This window comes from Rattus rattus, chromosome 1 (assembly GCF_011064425.1).
Source record: "Rattus rattus isolate New Zealand chromosome 1, Rrattus_CSIRO_v1, whole genome shotgun sequence".
In the NCBI taxonomy this organism is placed as follows: Eukaryota; Metazoa; Chordata; class Mammalia; order Rodentia; family Muridae; genus Rattus; species Rattus rattus.
The window spans coordinates 90,441,451-90,461,301 of NC_046154.1; the positions used below are offsets into that span (position 1 = coordinate 90,441,451).

The 19,851-nt window shown below is 46.7% G+C and overlaps 1 protein-coding gene across 4 annotated transcripts in view; it reads right to left on the bottom strand.

The window, feature by feature from the left end:
* Znf618 (zinc finger protein 618) overlaps positions 1-19,851 on the bottom strand; it is a 55,397-nt gene that overhangs the window by 8,867 nt on the left and 26,679 nt on the right. For 2 of the 4 annotated variants that reach the window (XM_032903131.1, XM_032903124.1), the window contains 3 exons: positions 10,338-10,577; positions 7,089-7,169; positions 4,607-4,684 (listed from right to left, as the gene is read on the bottom strand). In XM_032903131.1, the coding sequence (XP_032759022.1) occupies positions 4,607-4,684; positions 7,089-7,169; positions 10,338-10,577 (399 nt within the window). Of the gene's footprint in view, positions 1-4,606; positions 4,685-7,088; positions 7,173-10,337; positions 10,578-19,851 lie in introns of all 4 variants that reach the window. The other 2 variants (XM_032903106.1, XM_032903115.1) reach the window with 1 other exon arrangement.

A 19,851-nucleotide genomic window follows, 5' to 3' on the forward strand; every position in this document is an offset into this window, starting at 1 on the left:
GAGAGGTGCAAGGGCCCAGTTCTGAGGGGTCAAGTCCACTGACTCCAACAGGGCAGACCACAGCTTCAGCGTAAATGTTAAAGGCTGTGCAATCTAAACAGAGATCATTCCCAGAGTGAGAATCCCGGTCTAATTATCACTGATTTTATAACCCTGACAAGTGAATTCAATCACTTTTGCTTCAGACTCTTTCCCTGGTATGTGTGTGAGCATGTGCAAGCGTGTGCAGGAAGGCCAGATGACAGTCCTGCCTGTTGTTCTTTAGGGGTCACCCCCCCACTTTTTTGACAGAGTCTATCACTGGTATCTACCTTACTAGACAGGCCAGGCTGGCTGGTCAGGAAGCCCCAAGGAGTCACCTCTCTTTGCTCCCACCCCAGGCTGGGATTCTAAGTGGGCATTGCCATGCCTAACCGTTCTATGTGGGTTTTGGGAACTGAACTCAGATCCTCATTCCTGCAAGGCAAAGACTATACTTAGGAGCCATTTTTTTCTAGCTCTTTAGCATCTTTTTCCGTGAAGTGGAGTTAATGTGGCATTTAGAGAGCTACTTTGAGAATTAAATGGTGAATATATATATATAACTCCCAGACCAAGACCCGGCAGCAAGTATCAGTTGAAATGTTTCTAGATACTTATGAGCTATGCCAGAGATTGTCTTCTAGGCCTTTATAAAGGGGATGGAAATGCCAGCATTTGTAGTTTCTTGTACCACAGTCAACATACCCGACCCATGGCCAGTGCCCAAAGCAAGCACTCACTACCGTTCACTACAGTTGGCATCACGACTGCTAGTCCTACTGCTGACCTGTCACCAAGGCAGACAGGTTCACTAGTGTGAATTAGCCTTGCCATTCAGAGGCTCTTAATGAGATTGGTGTTACTGGAGGCTGATCCCTTTATCAGAGACGTTGTGAACTGTGCAGCTCACAATGCTTAATTTCCCTCCATGAAGCCAATCCTTTAATCCTGATTCAGCCTGGCTGGGATTCCGCCGAGCTTTGCGCTGGATTGTGAGGGAGGCATTCTCTGGCTGCGCTGGACCAGCACAAAGCAGCCCTTCAATGACTCTGAACAAGCCAAGAGGCTGGGGGATAGTGCAGCTACTTCCTGCTCAACCCAGACTTGATTCATCATGGTTCTGTCCACCACCAGCCAGAATGACGGGGAAGCACCCACATCCAAAGTCACACCTAGTTACAACTTCCTGCAGGACACACACACACACACACACACACACACACACACACACACACACACACACAGTGAGAGACAGAGACACACACAGAGACAGAGAGACAGAGGCAGAAAGAGAAACAGATAGAGACAGATGGAAATGGGAGGGTGATGAACAAATATGAATTAACTGTGGGAGCCTGGGCTGTGTGGCTCAGGAACCAGGCTTTGTACCCAAAGAGAGAGACCATGGCTACTACCCTCCAGAGCTATAAGTTCCCATTGAGGGCATGCGTAAATGCTTTGAGCCATCCCTGGCTGATCATGGAGTCATTGGGAAATGGGAGATACCCGAAATGTGAGGCAAAGACACCAGGCAACAGGAGTCTGTGTGTCCTTGCTTTAAAGATGAGAACAGTTTTCTGCCTGATGTCTCATGTCATTTAGGGAGCAGAACTAGAGCCCTGGAGTCCTGATTACCACTCAAAAGCTTGTGTTTGTGGAATGACTTATAAGGAGGTGAAACCCTCTCAAGGCAATATGAATGACTGCCTCATGTACAGCACACTCTTTGAAACGAGTGAACAGAGGAGTAACATCGCATTATCTAATGGAAGATGGAGTCTACCCCTGTGTTGTGGTTTGATAAGAACAGCTCCCATTCTATATATTTGAACACTTAGTCACTAGGGAGTGGTACTACTTGAAAAGCATTGGGAAGTGTGTTCTTGTTGGGGTACCTGTGTCCTTGTGGGAGGAAGTGTGTCACTGGGATGGGCTCTGAGGTTTCAAAAGCCCAAGTCAGGCTTAGTGACTCTCTTCCTGCCACCCACGGAACTAAATGTTGAACTCTCTGCTACTTCACCAGAACCTTGTTGGCTGTGTGGCGCCCCGTTCTCTGACATGACGATAATGGACTAAACCTCTGAAACTATAAGCAAGGCTTCAATTAAATGCTTTCTTTTTTTATAAGAATTGCTGTGGACATGGTGTCTCTTCACAGTAACAGAAATTGACTAAGCCGGAGTTGACACCAGGGAGTGGGGCATTCCTGTGATGGGCCTGATAGCTTGTGGGTAGAATGATGACTTTGGAACTTTGGATTAGAAAATGGATTGAAGGCCTTACGTGGGGCTTAATGGGCCATATTAGCAGGAGCATGGGAAGCAACAGAAAGCAGTCTGGGGGTGACGTGAGCTATGAGGCCCAGCTCAAGGACTTTCGGGGGGAATAAATATTATAAATGGCCTAGAGACCCTTTTTGTGATATTTTGGCAAAGAATGGGGCTACTTCCCCCCTTGACTGTGGTTATTAGTGGCCACTCTTATGCAGATCTATTATGAAAAGGAGCGAGCTTATTAAAGAAAAATGCAAAATGTACAGTTTGAAGAGAAAAGCAGACCAGGAAGTGTAACAGAGCTATGTCCTGAATTCAAAGACATAAAAAGTTTTTTTTTTTTAAATGCCTGAAGCTAAATGAATAAAGGAAGCGGTAACCTCAGGGTAAGACCTTACCCAGCTGAGCTTCCAACTTGTGAAGAGGAATTAAAGAAAAGATTAAGCAGTGAAGGAAGCCATCAGCAACACAAAACTGGTGCAGATGGAATCGAACAAGGGGGCCATGTTCCAGCCCCAACAAGCAGCAGAACTTGGCAGCTTCGGCCACACCCTGGCTTTAGAGTTGGTGATGAGCGTTGGACTTCTGAAGACTATGATAAACTACAGGGATTCTTGAAGTGGAACTGAATGCATTTTGCTTTACAATATGGCTGCCAGCCTATGGGGGAATGTGGGATTCCAGAGAGTGGAATGTGGTGGTTTGAATAAGAATGGCCCCCATACACTATATATATTTGAATGCTTGGTCATCAGGGAATGGCACTACTTGGGAAGGATTAGGAAGTGTGGCATAGTGGAGTAGGTGTGGCCTTGTGGAAGAAAGTGTGTCACCAGAGGTAGGCGTTGAGGAAGCTAAAGTTGGGCCTGATATTTCTCTCTTCCTGCTGCCTGTGGATCTGGGTGTAGAGCTCTCGGCTACTTCTCCAGCACCATATTTGCCTGTGAGCCACCATGCTCCCTGCTATGGAGATCGTAGACTAAACCTCTGAAGCTGTAGGCAAGCCCCAGTTGAATCTTGTAAGAGGTGCTGTGGTTATGGTGTCTCTTCAGAGCAACAGAAGAGTGGCTCAGTCTGGAGGACGACCTGACAGGCTTGTAAACCTCAGGGGACACAAACGATAGGTGACAACCATGCCGACTACCAGCAGCCCCCATCATGCACCGCACACACTTCATACAGTATTTCCTTTTTTTCCTTTGATCTTCTTTTGATACGAGGTCTGTGTCACCAAGGAAGGCCTCAAATTTGTGATCCTCCTGTCTCAGGTTCCCGGGGCCGGAATTATAGTGTGTGCCACCACCCACTTCACGTGTTATTTCAAATGCCTCTAGAAGAACTGGCTGGGTGGACAGGCACCAGCTGCCCCTTTGTCTAGACTCACAGTTCCTTTTGCAAAGTGTTGGATTGTTCCTGGACAGAGGCCCTGAGCAGCCTTCCATCACAGACATAGGATGGTCATGTGCCAATGGAGACAGCATTTAGGATCTGTGTCACTGTAACCCCTTACCTCTCCCCACACCTACCAGTCAGAGAGGAAAGCCTTTGACTTTCCCAGGGGTGTATGGACTGTAAGAGGGCAGGGACCGGAATCCCTGAGTATCCACGTAGGAGGTCCCCAGCCAGGCTTCTTGCAGTGACTGTGTGGCTGCATAGTAACTGTCTGTGAAAATGCTGGGGCCTGGGGACTCTCCCTGTGGACACACAGTAATTCTGCCTAAGCAGAATTTACACCAGAAGCTGGTGCCAGCGTGATTAATATCTGCGGGTGCAGACTGGAAAGCTGGACAGCTATGTATCTGCAAAGGGTAAGGGTGGGTTTGGAAGGGGGCAGTGGATGGCTGAGCCTGTGAGGGAGAGCAGAGCCCTGTGGACTTGCTCTGTCCCAACTCTCCCTCCGCCCTGCTAATTCCCTCATGGGCTCCAGTTTGAGAACCGGAGCTCTGGAGAGGCAGAAATGGTGAGTGCACATGAAGGTCTGAGCACAACCTTCCCAACTGCTGGCCTCTCTACCATCAGCTCCTGCTCATGTTGACCTCGAACCTATTTAGAGGTCTCTTTTTAGGGCCTGCAACTTCTGGGAAGCCCATCTTCCTCCCTCCTCCCCAAACCACCCTGGGATAGAGCTGAGATGCCATAGTTCAGACTAGCTAGTGATGAAGGACTGGCTGGCTGGGGCTCAGTAGGTAAGTTCCTGGAGAGTGACAGAGATGCGTGTCCGGTTACGGGTGGGATGGGGAGGGTGTGTGTGTGCTCTGAGCAGGTTCTGCTAGTCGCTTCCAATTTCGTGTTTGGGGCCCTCTGGGCCTTACCTGCATGGGACTGCATGTGCTCCAGCAGGTTGCTGTAGAACTGAAACTGGATCCCACAGGCGCCACACGTGTAAGGTTCTGGAGAGACAGGTAGGCATGTGACAGGTGGGCATGTGACAGGCGGCCCATACTCAGGTACCCTGACACTGGGCTGCAGGCAGCTTTGGAGGTAGGGATCCAGGTGCATACTTGGGGCCCTGGGCCCAGCCTGTCCACTGGCCTGTCACTAGCCTGGAGACAGAAAGGCTGGGGAAAGGCAGGAGCACAGAGAGGGGAAGCCACGCAGATACAGGCTGCTAATTCAGTGGGCCTGCTGCTTACTGGGGGCTTACTCCGTGGCAGGCACTGTTCTGAGCACATGGGAAGGACAACATCCAGGCACCAAGAGCTCCCAGGAAACAGACTCTGTCCCTTGGGACTCAGAGCTTAACCCTCTGCCCGTGGGATCACACGAGGGTCACTGCTCACAGAGGGAACCAATGAACGGATGCACAGATGAACAAGGAAACTCACAAGGGGAGGGAGGAAGCAATGAGAAAAGAGAAGGAGAGGGGGCAGTGAGGCAGTGGGTATGAGGGAGGAGCGGAGGATGGGCTGAGCCGAAATGACTGCACCTGCCGAAAGCTCAGAGTATTCAGGACTCCCACTGGTGCCTGGCAAAGAAAGGGTAGTGGAAGGAAAGAAAGACAACACTGTTAGGTAGAAGGGGAGGGAAAGAGCGAGGAAGGCGGTTAGGAAGAGAAGTCCTGAGGCTGTCTGGATAACCAGAGGTGGGTGACCTGTCCCCCCTCCTGTGGGCTCAAGGTTCCACCTACCTGGGTACCTAGCCACCCTCCGGGGCCCTTAGCAGCTTCCTGAGGCTATTACTGGGTGTTTCCCCGAGGGCGGCCAAAGGCCTGTCTATACCTCAGGGAGGCCAGCAGAGTCTTTCTCTGTCCTGCCTTGCCCTCTTCAACCCCCCAGGAGGAGCATCACTTACTCTGCAGGAGAGGGAAAGGGTTGGAAATCAGGGGACTTGCAGTTTCTGCAAAAGAGAAACAGTTTAGCTAAGTGCTTTTCCGTCCTGGGGCTGGGAAGTCATCACAGCTGGTGAGCCAGGGGCCGTCTCAGTGAAGGGAGCCCCTCGGTGGGCACACAGTCTGTGTGGGAAGGTGGGCGAGAGGGTACTGGCAGAGGCACAGTCATCAGGGGAGGCAGTATCACGGGATACCGGTAGGGCCATTTCCTTAAGGCCACTTCCTTAGGGTGCTCTGATGGTGAGGCTGTGTGACTCAGGTGTGATGCCCAATATGGCCACACATTTGGCCACTTGGTTGTTTCCTGGCCAGCTCTCCTGCTGTCTGACATTGCCAGAGAGTGGGGCTGGGAAGCCTCCAATACAGCAGGCAGCAGAGTGGGGTGCAGGCAGAGTACTGGGGTTCTGGCTCCACCTGTAGTACGGGGAGACCTGGGGCTACAATGGACTTATCCAGAGTCTCAGTTTCCTCATCTAGAAAGTGGGGGAGCGACAAGAACATTATCCCCACAGGACTGTGGTAAGGGTGAAAACATACAACACACAAAGCTCTGAACACATGCCAGCCACGTCATAAGTGCTCAATGAATGGTAGCTGCCAGCAGCAGCCCATGACAGTGCCATTCCTACACAAACATTAGCCCTGGTGGCAGGAGAGGTGTAAGGGGTGCAGCATGGCTTGGGTGGGGAGCCCAGGGCGTGACAGGAGACCTTGGTTCTAGCTCTAGGCTGCCACTTAATCTTCTGTGGCTCCGGGCAGGTCATGCCATCCCTCCTACACCAACCCCTTACAGAAGCTCTGAGGATCACAGTGACAATCCAAGTAGTCCCCTCCAGTCCTGGCCATCACTGTGCATACACCCTTCCTATCCCTAAGATAGGGATTGCTGGTGACCATCCATATTCCTGCCAAGGCTAAATAAACCCTGGAGTCTCCCAAGCTGTGACTAGTACAAGGCAGCCACCAGGTGGCAGCAAACACTACCAGGATCTCTCAGGCAAGGGCACAGCACTGCAGGATCTAGAAGAGAATCTGTTCTGGTTGGAGACTTAGTATGGGTGCAGAACCTGGGATCTCTGGCCCCTGAACCTCTGCTGTACCCCATTTGCTTCTCCTGGAAAGAAACCTGCTACATATGGCATTCCTCAACTTAGCAAATGGCTCTCTTAGAGTTATCCATCTGGTCTGGCTAAATTGAGGCCTGAGTTTGGGATTAAGGAAGTTCCCCTCTCTGTGGGCAAGGGCCAAAGGACAAAATGCAGACACAGAAGGGCATCCATGGATAGAAAGGCCCCTCTGCTTCTCATAAGTTCTGCTGTCTCTCTATTTCCCCAACCAGCTCCGCTTCCAACAAGCCCCACCATGCACCAGAAGACCCCAGTCATAGGTACCTGCTCTTCTGTGGGAGGTGACACTAGAATATAGCCCACACCTGAAGTCACATGTCACACCGCAGGCACACTCACCATTGGAATTCTGTGAGCTCCTATTGGTCTCTTCAAAGTGGTTCTGTGCTTTGCTTTCTACTCGGCGACTGAAGGTGTTTTCTGCTGGAAAGAGGCAGAGAGGGGGTTGATATGCCACGGGGAACGGTCAGCTTGCCTGTCAGGGCCGAGTGGGCAGGAGGCCCCTGAGGCTCAGAAAATGTGTGTCTGGGAGATAGAGGGATGGAGAGGGAAGGGGTGACCTGCCCAAGGACACACTGGTGAAATGCATACAGCAAATAGGTCAGGGCCCCATTTTCTACTCCAGGGCCATGTATGTAAGGTTGAGTCATTGGGATGAACTTTCTTGTTTTCTCTGGCAGATTCTGCTGCTACAGCCTGCAAATGAGGATTGAGGATGTCAGACCATTTCCTGGAGGCAACTTTGACCCAACAAGTATCCTAAGGCATAAAGGATGTCCTGGGACAAAACACGTGACAAGGAGGGATGGGGTAGTTTCACACTTGCTCTGGGAAGGCCAAAGACTGGGTGAGGATGGTCAGAGCTCATAGAGGAACAGGAGCACTTGGCCCCTTGTCAGCCCTGTCTATAGAGAACATTCCCCAAAGCTTACCATCTCCCAGGATCTCCCTGAAATCTCATAACGCAGGGATGGGCTCAGCCAAGCAAAACTCTATACTGATAGCCCCACCCACAGGAGAAGAAGATAACCCAGCTTTTCTTCCCATGATGCTTGGGTACTATAGAGCACAGCTGACCCCAGGAGGAGAAGCTCTCAGGAAAGTCAATTTGAGAAACTCTGCCATCCCTGCTCCTTTAAACAGCTTGGATGAGGCTACCAAAGGCTTGGAGAAACTGACCAGTAGGAGAGCCACTGAGCTTCAACTTAACCTGTCACCAAAACATGGGGATTTTTAAAGATTAGATTCCACAATATCCTTCCAAATGGTGCCATTTGGAAATCACTTGGAGAAACACCACTCACCAGGTCCATCCCACCCAACAAAGTGCTGGGTATTGGTGCTCTGGGGTGAAGAATGACATGGATAACGGATAACACAGACAGCCAGAGGCAGTGCCTATAGGTCTGCTCAGGGCTTTTCCATTTACCTCAAACTCTCCAAAAGCCTGTAGAAGCTTTTGGCACTGTAAGGATCATGCCCCTCCTCCCCACCCCCGTTCCCCTAACAGCCTGGGCTGAGTCCCTCCAGGCAGCATGCAAACTGACAGAGGCCCATTCATTCTCTATGTACAGAGGGTGAGGGGCTCTCACTCCGGAGCACCTATGTATACCAGATAAGCCTCCCGATATCATGAGGCTGTGCAGTACCACACACTGAACAGGCTGAGAAACAAACTGAAGCCACCAGGCTCCTGGACCCACTAGGACAGCACATGAGGCTTGATCTGGGGGCAGGTACCTCGCCTGTGAGAAGGAAGAGATCCCCTTCTCTGCCTTAGTCTGTGTTCACAGGAAAACAGGCAGGTGGGTATTTCAGGTGAAATATAAACCCACGTGTACATGTCCACTTGAACACAAACAGCCATGTTCTGCAGGAGATGACAGTGACAATCTTGACCTACCCTGGTGCCCTTAGACTTGACCATACAGTTTGTCCAAGTAAGATCCATGATACGGCTTCCAAAGTCTCACAGGGACAGCCACTGAGGTACCCATGGTTTGCTAGACACTCGCCTGGAGATAGTGACATTCAATGACTGACAAATGCTGGTCCCCACAGACAATTCTCTGCAGATGCTATGGACCTTTAAAAACTCAGCCACAAAGCTCAAGAAGAGAGCAAAGCCAAGAAAGCCATGACCCTACAACCTAGTGAGTCAATGTCTACCACCAAGGAGACCATGGCAGACGATCTTTCTAATTGTTTTAAAGTGCTGAGGATGAACCCCATGCAAGGCCTCCACAATCATTCTTATCGCTGAGCTATCTCCCCAACCCCCTTTTCTTACTTCAAGACAGGGTCTAAGTTGATTAGTCTGGCCTTGAAGCTACTCTACAGCCCAAGCAGGGCTTGAACTTTTGATCCTCCTGACTTAGCCTCCCGCCTAAAGGCAAAACCACAACAGTCACAGCACTTGAGAAATCCACACTTCAAGGTTGGTCAACTCCCCTCCTTTTGGGAAGTATAAGTACAATAAACACAAAACCACAGCCTGGCCAAAATTAGCTTCTTAAACCAGAGGAAAGGCAAGCACAACTAATTACCTAGCCAGGCCACCAATGAATACTAGGCTACTAATGAATGACCTCAGTGGCCCATTCATCTGACCTCTCAATGCAAGCACTCTATGTTTAGTGGACAGCTTTGGCCTCCTGAAAGCAACTGAAAGACCCAGAGCTCAGAAAGTATAGCACTATCATCTGGGTATGTGGCCCAAGGTTTTTTCATGCAAATCTGAGTCCTAGGACTCCTGGAAGCTGGTACCTAGCACATAGTATGTCTTCTATTTTGGAAGAAATGATCACTGGGGACCTTGCTACCCAGTCATGTTCTGGAGCCATAGCCCCTTTTTGCATAGGCCTGGAAACTTCTGGGGCTGACATCCTCTGGTTTCCTGCTGGGCCTCTAGCTTCCTCCTGGAGGGTTTCATTAAGTCAACTCTAGGGAATGGGGAGCCCAGAGACAGAGCCACAGTGAGCCACCCATTTGATGGAGAACATTTCTATGCTGAAATAGTCTGAAATAGTCTGAAAGGTGAAACTGAAAGCTCGTGGCAAGGGGTCCACATAGGGCTGGATGATCACAGACAACAGAAAGGTCACAATCAAAGGTGATACCTGCTATCCTGCCATGGGGCCACTGTGGCAGGGATGTAGCAGGGGGTTGTGGGGATTGTGGAACAGGGGAAGTGCACAGATACCTACTGTAAAGGAGGCACGAACCATTGTCCTGCAGGAACATGGCCCAGGAGTCAGAAACCCAAACTTCTTTCTATACAGACTCTCCTCATGTTCAAACACTTCCTATTAATCTTTAATAAAAAGGCTTTTAAGCTTCACAAAGACCAAATAAAACAGAACCCATTAGGCCATGATTTGGGAAAACATCAAATTACTTTTAAAATGTTTGCAAATTTTGTTGTATAGACCTCCAATTGATAATGGCCTGCCAGGGTTACAGAGGTGGCCAGAGGCCATGGGTCCCGATCTGTCCCAAAGCATGATGGGAACTCCAGTCTCGTTCTTGCAGGGGAACAGGCGGTGGGTGGGAAGCCAGGGAGGCATGGGTAATAAAGGTTGTCAGTACCTGCAGTTGCCTTGCTCGCTGGAGATCCCGAGTTCGGAGTCCGGAACGTCTGAGTTTGTGTAGCTGGAGGGGTGCGGTGTAAGAGGGTGGTGCATCGGACCACGGAGCCTGGAGCTTTTTTCCCCGACTGGTTCGTCTGGGTCTTCGCTGCCACGAAGCGTGGAGATGGGGTGACCTCTGGATGGGAACACTCAGAACCCGTGTCTGGATCTTCTGGTGGCTCCCACCCGGGGGCGGTACCTGAGAGGGTCATGCTCTCAGTCCTTGAGGGCCCTTGGAGCCTGCCGAGTAAGTGGCCTCTCAGCCACGGGTCCCTCAATGCCCACTCTGACACCTCTCTGCCCAGCCTGCCCTCATTCTACAGAAAGCAAGGGTTCAAGCTCCCACCAGGAGCCCAAGAACCTTTGAAAGTCGAGACTCTTCCCTAGTTTTCCTTTCACCTTCGGGGAAGCCTGACCTCTGGTTCCTGCTCAGAGCTTCCTGTTTGCTCCCATCACCTCTGTGCAGTCTCTGAGAATCTACATCTCTAGCCTTGGGGCATCTGGCCTAGTTACCCCAGCCCTAAGAACATCTTCTAGCATATCTGCTTCTCAGCCCTTTTCCTTCAAAGGGAATCTGGCTCGTGAGTGATGGTGAGGAGCAGAAGGTGGTTTGGGGCTGGATAGTGGAGTAAAGAAGGGAGAGGGGCTCTACAAAACCCTGTGGACAGGGGCTGGGAACTGCTCTTCTTCAGAGACTCGGGGCCTGCCATTGTCACACAGGTATGCCTGTCCCCTGTAAGGTTTGGGAAGCCTTCTTTACCCACATCCTCTAGGGAGCCAGGTCCTGAGAGTGGTGGTCTTGGGTGGGCAGAGTGCTTTGAGCCTGGTTCTAAACTGACTCACTCAGAAGAGAAGCAAACAAGGCCTGCTTCATGAGACCACGGAAGGTCTACAGCTATGTCTCCCAATGGAAAGAACAGGACCAGGCAGAGAGGGAATTCCAGAAACCCCAGGAGTGAGCACCGTCCTGAAAGCCCTATCTATACACAGGGCCTGGGTCACAGCTCTGAGCCAATTTGGTTTTCTGGCTCCATGGGGCAGGTCCTTGCTACAATTCTGTTCTCAGTGCAATGCCCATACTGGAAGTTGGAGACTCAAACTCCATGTCAGAGGCTGAGATGAAAGGTTAGCAGCCCTCAGCTTCCAGTCATTCCTCATACCGATGCAGAAGCTGAGGCCCAAGAAATCCAGGCCCAGTGCAAATCACAGTTCTCTTCCATGAGGAGTTGAGCACGCTTCGTACCTCAGAGATGCTTGTCTTTACAGGGCCAGCTGTGCCACAGGAAGGGGAGTCATTTAGTCATAGCTCTAACAACATCCGGCCTGGCTGAGGAGATCCCTAGGGCCTCAGTCTGAGGGAAGCTAAGGGAGCTCCCATTGGCAGGATATCTCATGTTTCACCTTTCTTTCTGATTTGCATCAAATTGGAAGGATGGCTTATCTGATGGTTTCTCCCAACATCTTCAACACTATGTTGCTGCCCTGGGAACACCTCTGACTGTTGACTGTCTCCCAGGGGGAGGAACAGTTGAGGGCTGAGGCTGGAGAAGCTAGCCCATCATGAAAGCCTAGCTCCAGGGCTTCTAACCTCAACAGTCCTGGGCTCCATACTCTATAGGGCACATAGTTCCCTTGCCTAATGTCACTGATAAAGCAGGATGGCCCTCTCTGAGTCTGTAGCCCCACAGGGATTCAGTAAGACATCTATAAAGCCAGAGAGATGCCCTTAAAGTAACGGCTCCACACAAGGCAGTTGCTACTGATGTTCCTTCTTAGAGACAGGAAAACTAAGGCCCAGGAACCCTAACGTGGTTCTTAAGGACACACATGAAGAAAGGTGCTGCATACTCTATAGGGCACCAGGGATCTCAGGCAGCCAGAAGCTCAGGGAGGCCAAAGAATGTTATAGATCCCCTCCACGAATCATGAGACACTGATTCACACATCCAGAGCCCTGGGTACAAGGACAGAGTATCTACAAGCTGCTTTCCTCAGAGACCTGTCTGTCGCTGCAGAACCATGTCTGGGGGTAGTTTCACATTTTATTCCTGCTGCGACAATCCTAGTATTCCTTATACCAGGGACCTCAGGGAACCTATGAGATACCTGATCCAATCAACCGAGGTAATCATCTGTTCACTCCAGCTGCCCTGCCTGGGCCTTCTCGCCTCTTCAGGCTCTGCTGAGGCCCCTCACTTTCTTAACTCCTCTAACACCTGTTCTCTTTCCATCTCAAGGCCTTCGTCCAGGCTGTTCCCTTTGATCCCCTAACACTGTGACTGTTGGACCTATGTGCTGCCCCCGGAAAGCACTTCCTCAGGAAGCCCTCCTTGAAAGTGCGTTTCTTGACCATCCACACATCTCATCACCACTTCCTTTCCATGAACTGACTGCCATCAATGACGTGTGTTATAACCATGGATGACCCTGCTCTCTAAAGGTCACCATTTCAGGATCACTCAATGGGTTGACCCTGAGCATGGATGGGTCCCTGCAGGTTCCCAACTGACATTACCCACCAGTCTGCTCCAAATGTTGACCTCCTATGGAACCCATATGAGCTGGAGCTGCTACCTAGGCTTGCACTAGGAATGAGCATCTCAGACAGACTGCCTACTTCCCATTGTAAGAAACACGAGATTTTTATTCATAACACACATAAACAATCACAGGGTACAAAGTCCCTCCTATAGGACGTTCAAAAATTAACCCAGGTAGAAAAAAATTCAGAGAAAAGTTAAGAGGGTAGGGAGGCATGGGTTGTCTCTATAAGGCAGAGGTGAAACCAAGGAAGTCCGTGCACAAAGGCTGAAGGTGGGAACGGGTGGAAACTTCATGGTCTGGAGAGAAGACTTCTGGCCATGATGCAGTGGCTGGGATGGGACTGGAGTTCCTGATGAAGCCAGACAAACAAATTGTACACTCTACTGGAGGTAATAAGCTCAGAGGACTGAGTAGGGCCCACTGGGCAACACCCACTCACTGAACCTAAACCAAAAGAACTGTGATCCAGGGCAGGACTTGTGATGAGGCTGGACAGGGCAGGACGGAATAACAAAGAAGAGATAACTGAGCCAAGAAAGAATTCCAGAAATGTGCAGCGAGCCTTCCTTAAAGACTTCAGCTGAATTGTAAATCATTTGTGTAGAGCAAGTCTCTGCTGAGAAAACAGCCCTGTGCATGCGTGCGTGTGCATGTGTGTATACTCAGAGGTTTCAAAGAAGCTGCACAAGATGAGACGGTCTTTCTGGTCTCACCTGCCAGGAAGGAGGAGGCCTGATGACTTCAGCAGAAAGGCTCTGCCTTGGAAGAGCTAATGTAACCCTGGAATTAGGACTCCTGACTTCATCTAACCCTTTCTCAAAACAAGACTACAAAGTATCGAGTTGATCTGTAAGAAAATCTGCCAGGATGAAGGTGATGCTTTTCAGAGGAAGAAAACACAACCCAGTTACACTCACAACATACCTTCTACAATGGGCAGCATAAAACACTTACTTTTGAGGAGAACCAGAAAAAAAATGTAGTTAAAAATCAAAAGGAAGACCAATAAGAAGCAGAAATAAAAATGATAATAAAATTATGAGTGAAAATCCTTAAAGCAGCTATTATAAATGTACCCAGTATCCAGAGGTTTAAAAAAGACCACGAGTATAACAGAGCACAAGGAGAGCTGTTAAGAAGGAATTTGCAGAGATTAGATGTTATAGAAGAAAAGATTGATGAATCTGAAAGCAGGGCAAACTGAAGCACAGAGGAATAATAAGGCTGAAAAAAAATAAACACTGACTGAGCTGACTGTAAGTACTTTCAGACATCTAATAAATATGCAATTAAAGTCGCAGAAGAAAAAGAAATTAGGGAAGAAAAATATAAATCTCTTGGTCAAAGCTGATGAATCTCAGCAAAAATCAGGTTGGTAAGAACTAGTATTACTGGTTAGTACTTAAAAGGCTTCAAAGGGCTGGAAAGATGACTCAGTGGCTATGACCTAAATACATGATAGGCTATAATACATCGAAGATGTATACTATAAACTACAAAGTAAAAAAGAGCTAGTAGCAGAATATTAACAAAATAATTGAAAATACTTTATTAGTACTGCAGTACTAGTAGGCAACAAAATAAGAGTAAAAATGATCAATGTGAATGGAAAAGTAAATAGTGGCAAATGAAATCCAAACATGTCAATAAGCTGCAATAAATGTAAATGTATTAAAGTGTCCAATTAAAAGGAAACAGTTCTATTTTCTGTTTACTTTCACATTTATTGTACCATGACTTTATGTTCCTTTTGTGTGTGTGTGTGTGTGTGTGTGTGTGTGTGTGTGTGTGTGTGTGTGTGACAGGGTTTCTTTATGTAGTCCTGGCTGGCCTGGAACTCATTAAGTAGACCGGGTTGGCCTTGAACTCACAGAAAATCTCATGCCTTTGCCTTCTGAGGGTTGGGATTAAAGGCGTGTACCATCATTCCTGGCTTATATGTTCCATTTTTAATTTGAAGCTTAAAAATAAATTTTAAAAATATTCTAAAAGGGGAAAAGCACAGATTACCACAGCAGATAAAGAAGTCAGAACTACTTATATCTTTATACTTAAAATGACAGAAAAAGAGCAAAACTAAAGCCTGGGGAAAGAAACACTGTATAAAAGAAAAAGAGCCCCCTCTGTGTGGAGGCCATAATACAAGGTAGGGAAGATTACAGAAGAACTGACATGAGAGATAAAGGTCACTGCACCATCTGCAGTGATACTTCAGTTCTCAAACACAGTGACATCGTGTGTGCATTCACCAGCAGACATCCAAACCAACTAGTCAGAGATGGATGCATCTTAAAGAGGAAATGGAAAAGCCCAGAATGGCAGCTGAGGCTTCTGAGGCCTTGGGGATAGTACCTGATAAGGCAAACCAATTTCTTTTTGAAGTGAAGAAAGGCCAGAGAGACTTGAACATTATCAATTAACTTAACCTAACTGATGCTACAAAACAAATCACACACTTATTCAAATTAATTAATTAATTAGTTAATTAATTAATTTTGGTAAACAAACATGGAAGATGTAGCAAAGAGAGACCATATATATGGTTGACCATAAAACAAAACTCAATAAATTCCAAAGATCAGAAATAATAATATATATTTGATCACAACAGAATTAAATTAAAATCAATTACAATTTTATAGAAATACTTGTTTTTATATTTTAAATATATTTAATAAACATAAATATATAACAAAATTATATTTTATTATATTTAAATAAATCAACTGTTAATTTATTAAATTTACCAAATTAATGTTATTATATATTTAATAGATATAAATATATAATAAAAATAAATATAGAAATTTAAATAATTATATGGAAAGGGAAAACATTTCCCAAATGATGTTTCTTATGAAGGAAATGCAAGATTTGACAATATAAGTGTTGAATTTCTATCAAAATATTTATAGAAAGCAATTTCAACTCTACATAAATTCTTCAGAAAATGGAAGAGAAGGAAATTTTCTGTGAAACTGCTTCTATGAAACAGCATTATTATGACACACAATTAATTAATTAATTAATTAATTAAATTAGTGAGGACATTATAGGAAGAGCATGGTACTGGTTGGAGTTAAAATGGCTCAATTACCTTCGAAAACTGTAGCTAATCGGTGTATATGTATGTGTTTGTGCACATTGTGTGTTATGAGCACACTTACCCACGTGTGTACATATGCAATCTAGAGGTCAACTTCACACAGCTTCATTAGTACTCTACATTATTGTTTTTGCTGTTTCTGTTAATCTTGGACTTCAAATTTTGCTTTATGATATGGCTGCAAGCCTATGGGATCCAGGGAGTAGAATGTGGTGGTTTGAATAAGAATGGCACCCCATAGGCTCATGTAGTTGAATGCGTGGTCATCAGGGAATGGCACTACTTGAGAAGGATTAGGAGGTAAGCCTTGTTGGGGTAGATGAGGACAGACCTTAACCTCAGACCACTTTACTAGCTTTCCATGTTGTTTGTACTGTTGGTGGTGGTGTTAGTAGTAGCACTTTTGAGATAGGGTCTGTCACTGAATTCAGACTGGCTGTATAGCAAGTGCTTGATACTCACTTCTCTCTATTCCACAGTACGGAGATCACCAGCATGAATGCCACATTCAGCTTTTAAGTGGATGCTGGGGAACCAAATTAAGGTCCTCAGGCTTGCACACCAGGCATTTTACCCAATCTGCAAGCCTCAACAACTAGCTGTCATTAACATATACCAGCCAGATGATCTAGCCATACCACAAAGACTTGTTACAGCAGCTCCATCTGCATGAGGTCCAAGGGGGAGGCAATCCAAAGAATTCACCCACGTGTAAGCAGACATAGGTTGGGTGATGCCCATCACAAATTACTTGCCTTTCAGTGCTCTGGTCAATGACAGACCACAGTATATGGTAGTGATTCCATAACACTATACCACTTTAAAAAGTCACAGTTGTCTTATTTTGTGTAAATTATACACTCTGATGCTTGTACAATAAAACACCCTAATGACACATTTCTCAGAATGTGCCTGTCCTTAAGTGATGTATGGCTGTATTCATTCATCCACTGAACAGAGAGACCTACAGAAAGGCAGGCTAATGCTCAATGATAAAACACATTCTGTCACAGTCCATATATGTAAGAAATGCAAATTCATAAACAATAATATAAGCAGATTGGTGACTGCTGGGAGATGGGACTATGGTAAGTAAGGGATTACAAAAGGGCACAGGGTGACTGTGGATTTACATTTATTATCTGAATCTTGTGCACCCATGGACCAAAGCTTGCTTACCACTTTTACAAAGTATGGTGGGAACTTTGTTATAGGATTAACATTATTTCACTGGGGGTGTTTTGTGTTCTAAAGACTCATTTATTGATAAAGGATCCTGAGTAACACCCCATGGGGCACGTTCCTAATCTAAGACTGTAGTTTCCTGCCTTTGGGAGAGTTTGGTTAAATGTCAGGAAAAATCCAGAGAAATTTTGTTATCGAAGTGAGTGGGAAAGGTGTCCTTAAAAGAAAGTAAGTGCTTAAGCTATGCTGGCTACCCTGTAATTCAGAGTTCCTCTGCAAAATCTGCACTGTGACGGCATCTTTAGTATGTGCTTCTATATAAGTGTGTATATATAAAACCAGTTGTATACATCAAATATATACTATTTTGAAACAGAAATTTTGAAAGAGAAGAAACATCCCAATGTTGTAACTTTCTTCAGCTCATGCCACACTCCACTTTTCTGATATTCTCAACTATTTTAATAAAACATAGGCCCAATGACTCATTAAAAAAAAACATGCCATTCACTAATCTAGCAAAAAAAAAGTTAAGAATCCACATAACCACCTTAACAGAAGGAAAAAGCCACATAACCCTAATTTACAGGCCCAACTTCCAGCAGGCTCCAAGTGAAGGGTCTTGAGAACTTGCGTCAGCTGATACAATAGGAAGTGATGACAAGATGGCACTGAGCCATAAGACACTCTCTACGATGGGAAGCAGGCAGTGCACACGTTCAGCTCTCCCATTTGACACTGACCATACCAACACCATAGCCATGGATGAGCCAAAGACCCAACACCATAGCCATGGACAGGCCAGAAGACCCAACACCATAGCCATGAGCCAAAGACCCAACACCATAGCCATGGATGAGCCAAAGACCCAACACCATAGCCATGGATGAGCCAAAGACCCAACACCATAGCCATGGATGAGCCAAAGACCCAACACCATAGCCATGGATGAGCCAAAGACCCAACACCATAGCCATGGATGAACCAAAGACCCAACACCATAGCCATGATGAGCCAAAGACCCAACACCATAGCCATGGATGAGCCAAAGACCCAACACCATAGCCAAAGACCCAACACCATAGCCATGGACAGGCCAGAAGACCCAACACCATAGCCATGGATGAGCCAAAGACCTAATAGCACTGAAATGCCAGCGCCACAGATTTAATGCAATCCCAAACAAAATTTCAACTGATTTTTTTCTTTCTGCTCTCACTTCCCCTTCTCCCTCTTGTTCTCTTCCTTGGCTGCTCTTTTCCTCTTTCCTCCCTACCCTTCCTCATCATTGTTATTTTGGTAGAAACTGGCAAGCCTCTAACATTTACGTGAAAAGATAAAGTTCCTAGATGAGCCATATATCTTTTTAAATAGAAGAATAAAGTCAAAATGTAAGAAGAGCAGTTTTAAGATTTCCTAAAGAGCTGTAATAAATAAGACCGATGGTGTATGTATAAAGATAGAAAAATGGATCAATAGAAAAGAAAGCCGTTTACCCTTAGACACTCAACTAGTCACAGCAAGGGACTGAACAAGAAAAGGTTATGCCAACAAATAGTGTCAGACGACTGCAGTCTACACAGAGTAAGTCCAACCTCATGCCTCACCTCAGTCACAGGCAAACTCAACTCAACTGCAGATCTAAATGTGGATGTTAAAAAGGTCTGGAACACTCTAACCAGCACGAACAAGACTGGTTCATTATGAGGCAGGCAAGGATACTTAAGGAAAGATTCAGAAAGCACCTACTGTAGAAAAAGAATGATAAAGTATGCTTCAGGAATGACAGTCACCTGCTCATCAGTGTGTGTTGCACAGAAACTACCAGGTCTGCCAGAGAAAAATACCCACGTGACAAGGGATGCGGACCAACTCAAATGGACAAGAATTCTGACAGCCAATGAAAGGACAAACCACCACCACCAAAAAACAAAAACAAAAACAAAAACAAAAAGAAACCAAAAACAAACAAACAAACAAAAACCCCCAAACCAAAAACAGACAAACAAACAAAAAAACCACAGGGAAAAATTATCTACACAAATATTTTTCAGACTAAAATAAGGAGATGGACAGTGAGTCAATGCTACCATGAAATAGAGGTAAAAGCCACAAGATGCCACTGTCCACACAACCAGAAGCAGACTGCTTGATACACCTAATACCCCAGGCAATGGAGTTCCTGGGGAGCCTATGGGCTATTTTGAAATGGTTTGTCAGTTATAATAATAAAAAAAGGAAACAAATTTATTCCTCAGTAGCTCATCCCTTGGTATCTACCTTTGAGGAATGACCCCCAAGCCCACAGACAGTACCACAAAAGTGTCATCCTAACGCTGGTACTGACCCAAGCTGACAGGTAAGTGATCAAACAGACTCAGATTCTGCATAGTGGGGGAATCCATCAGCAGTAACAAAGGAGCTAATATTACAACACATGCAAGGCTTCAAAATGTTTTGAGAGTGAAATCAAAAGCAGACATAAGCGCACACATGGGACTCAGGAGAACTTCACCAGTCAGCCTTCTGGATTCTTGCCAGACCCAGGGACACATCCTCAGCCATGGCCAACACCCAATCATACCTTCCCACTCTGCTCCTACCTCTCCCAAAGCCAGCCCTACACAGCCCCATCCTG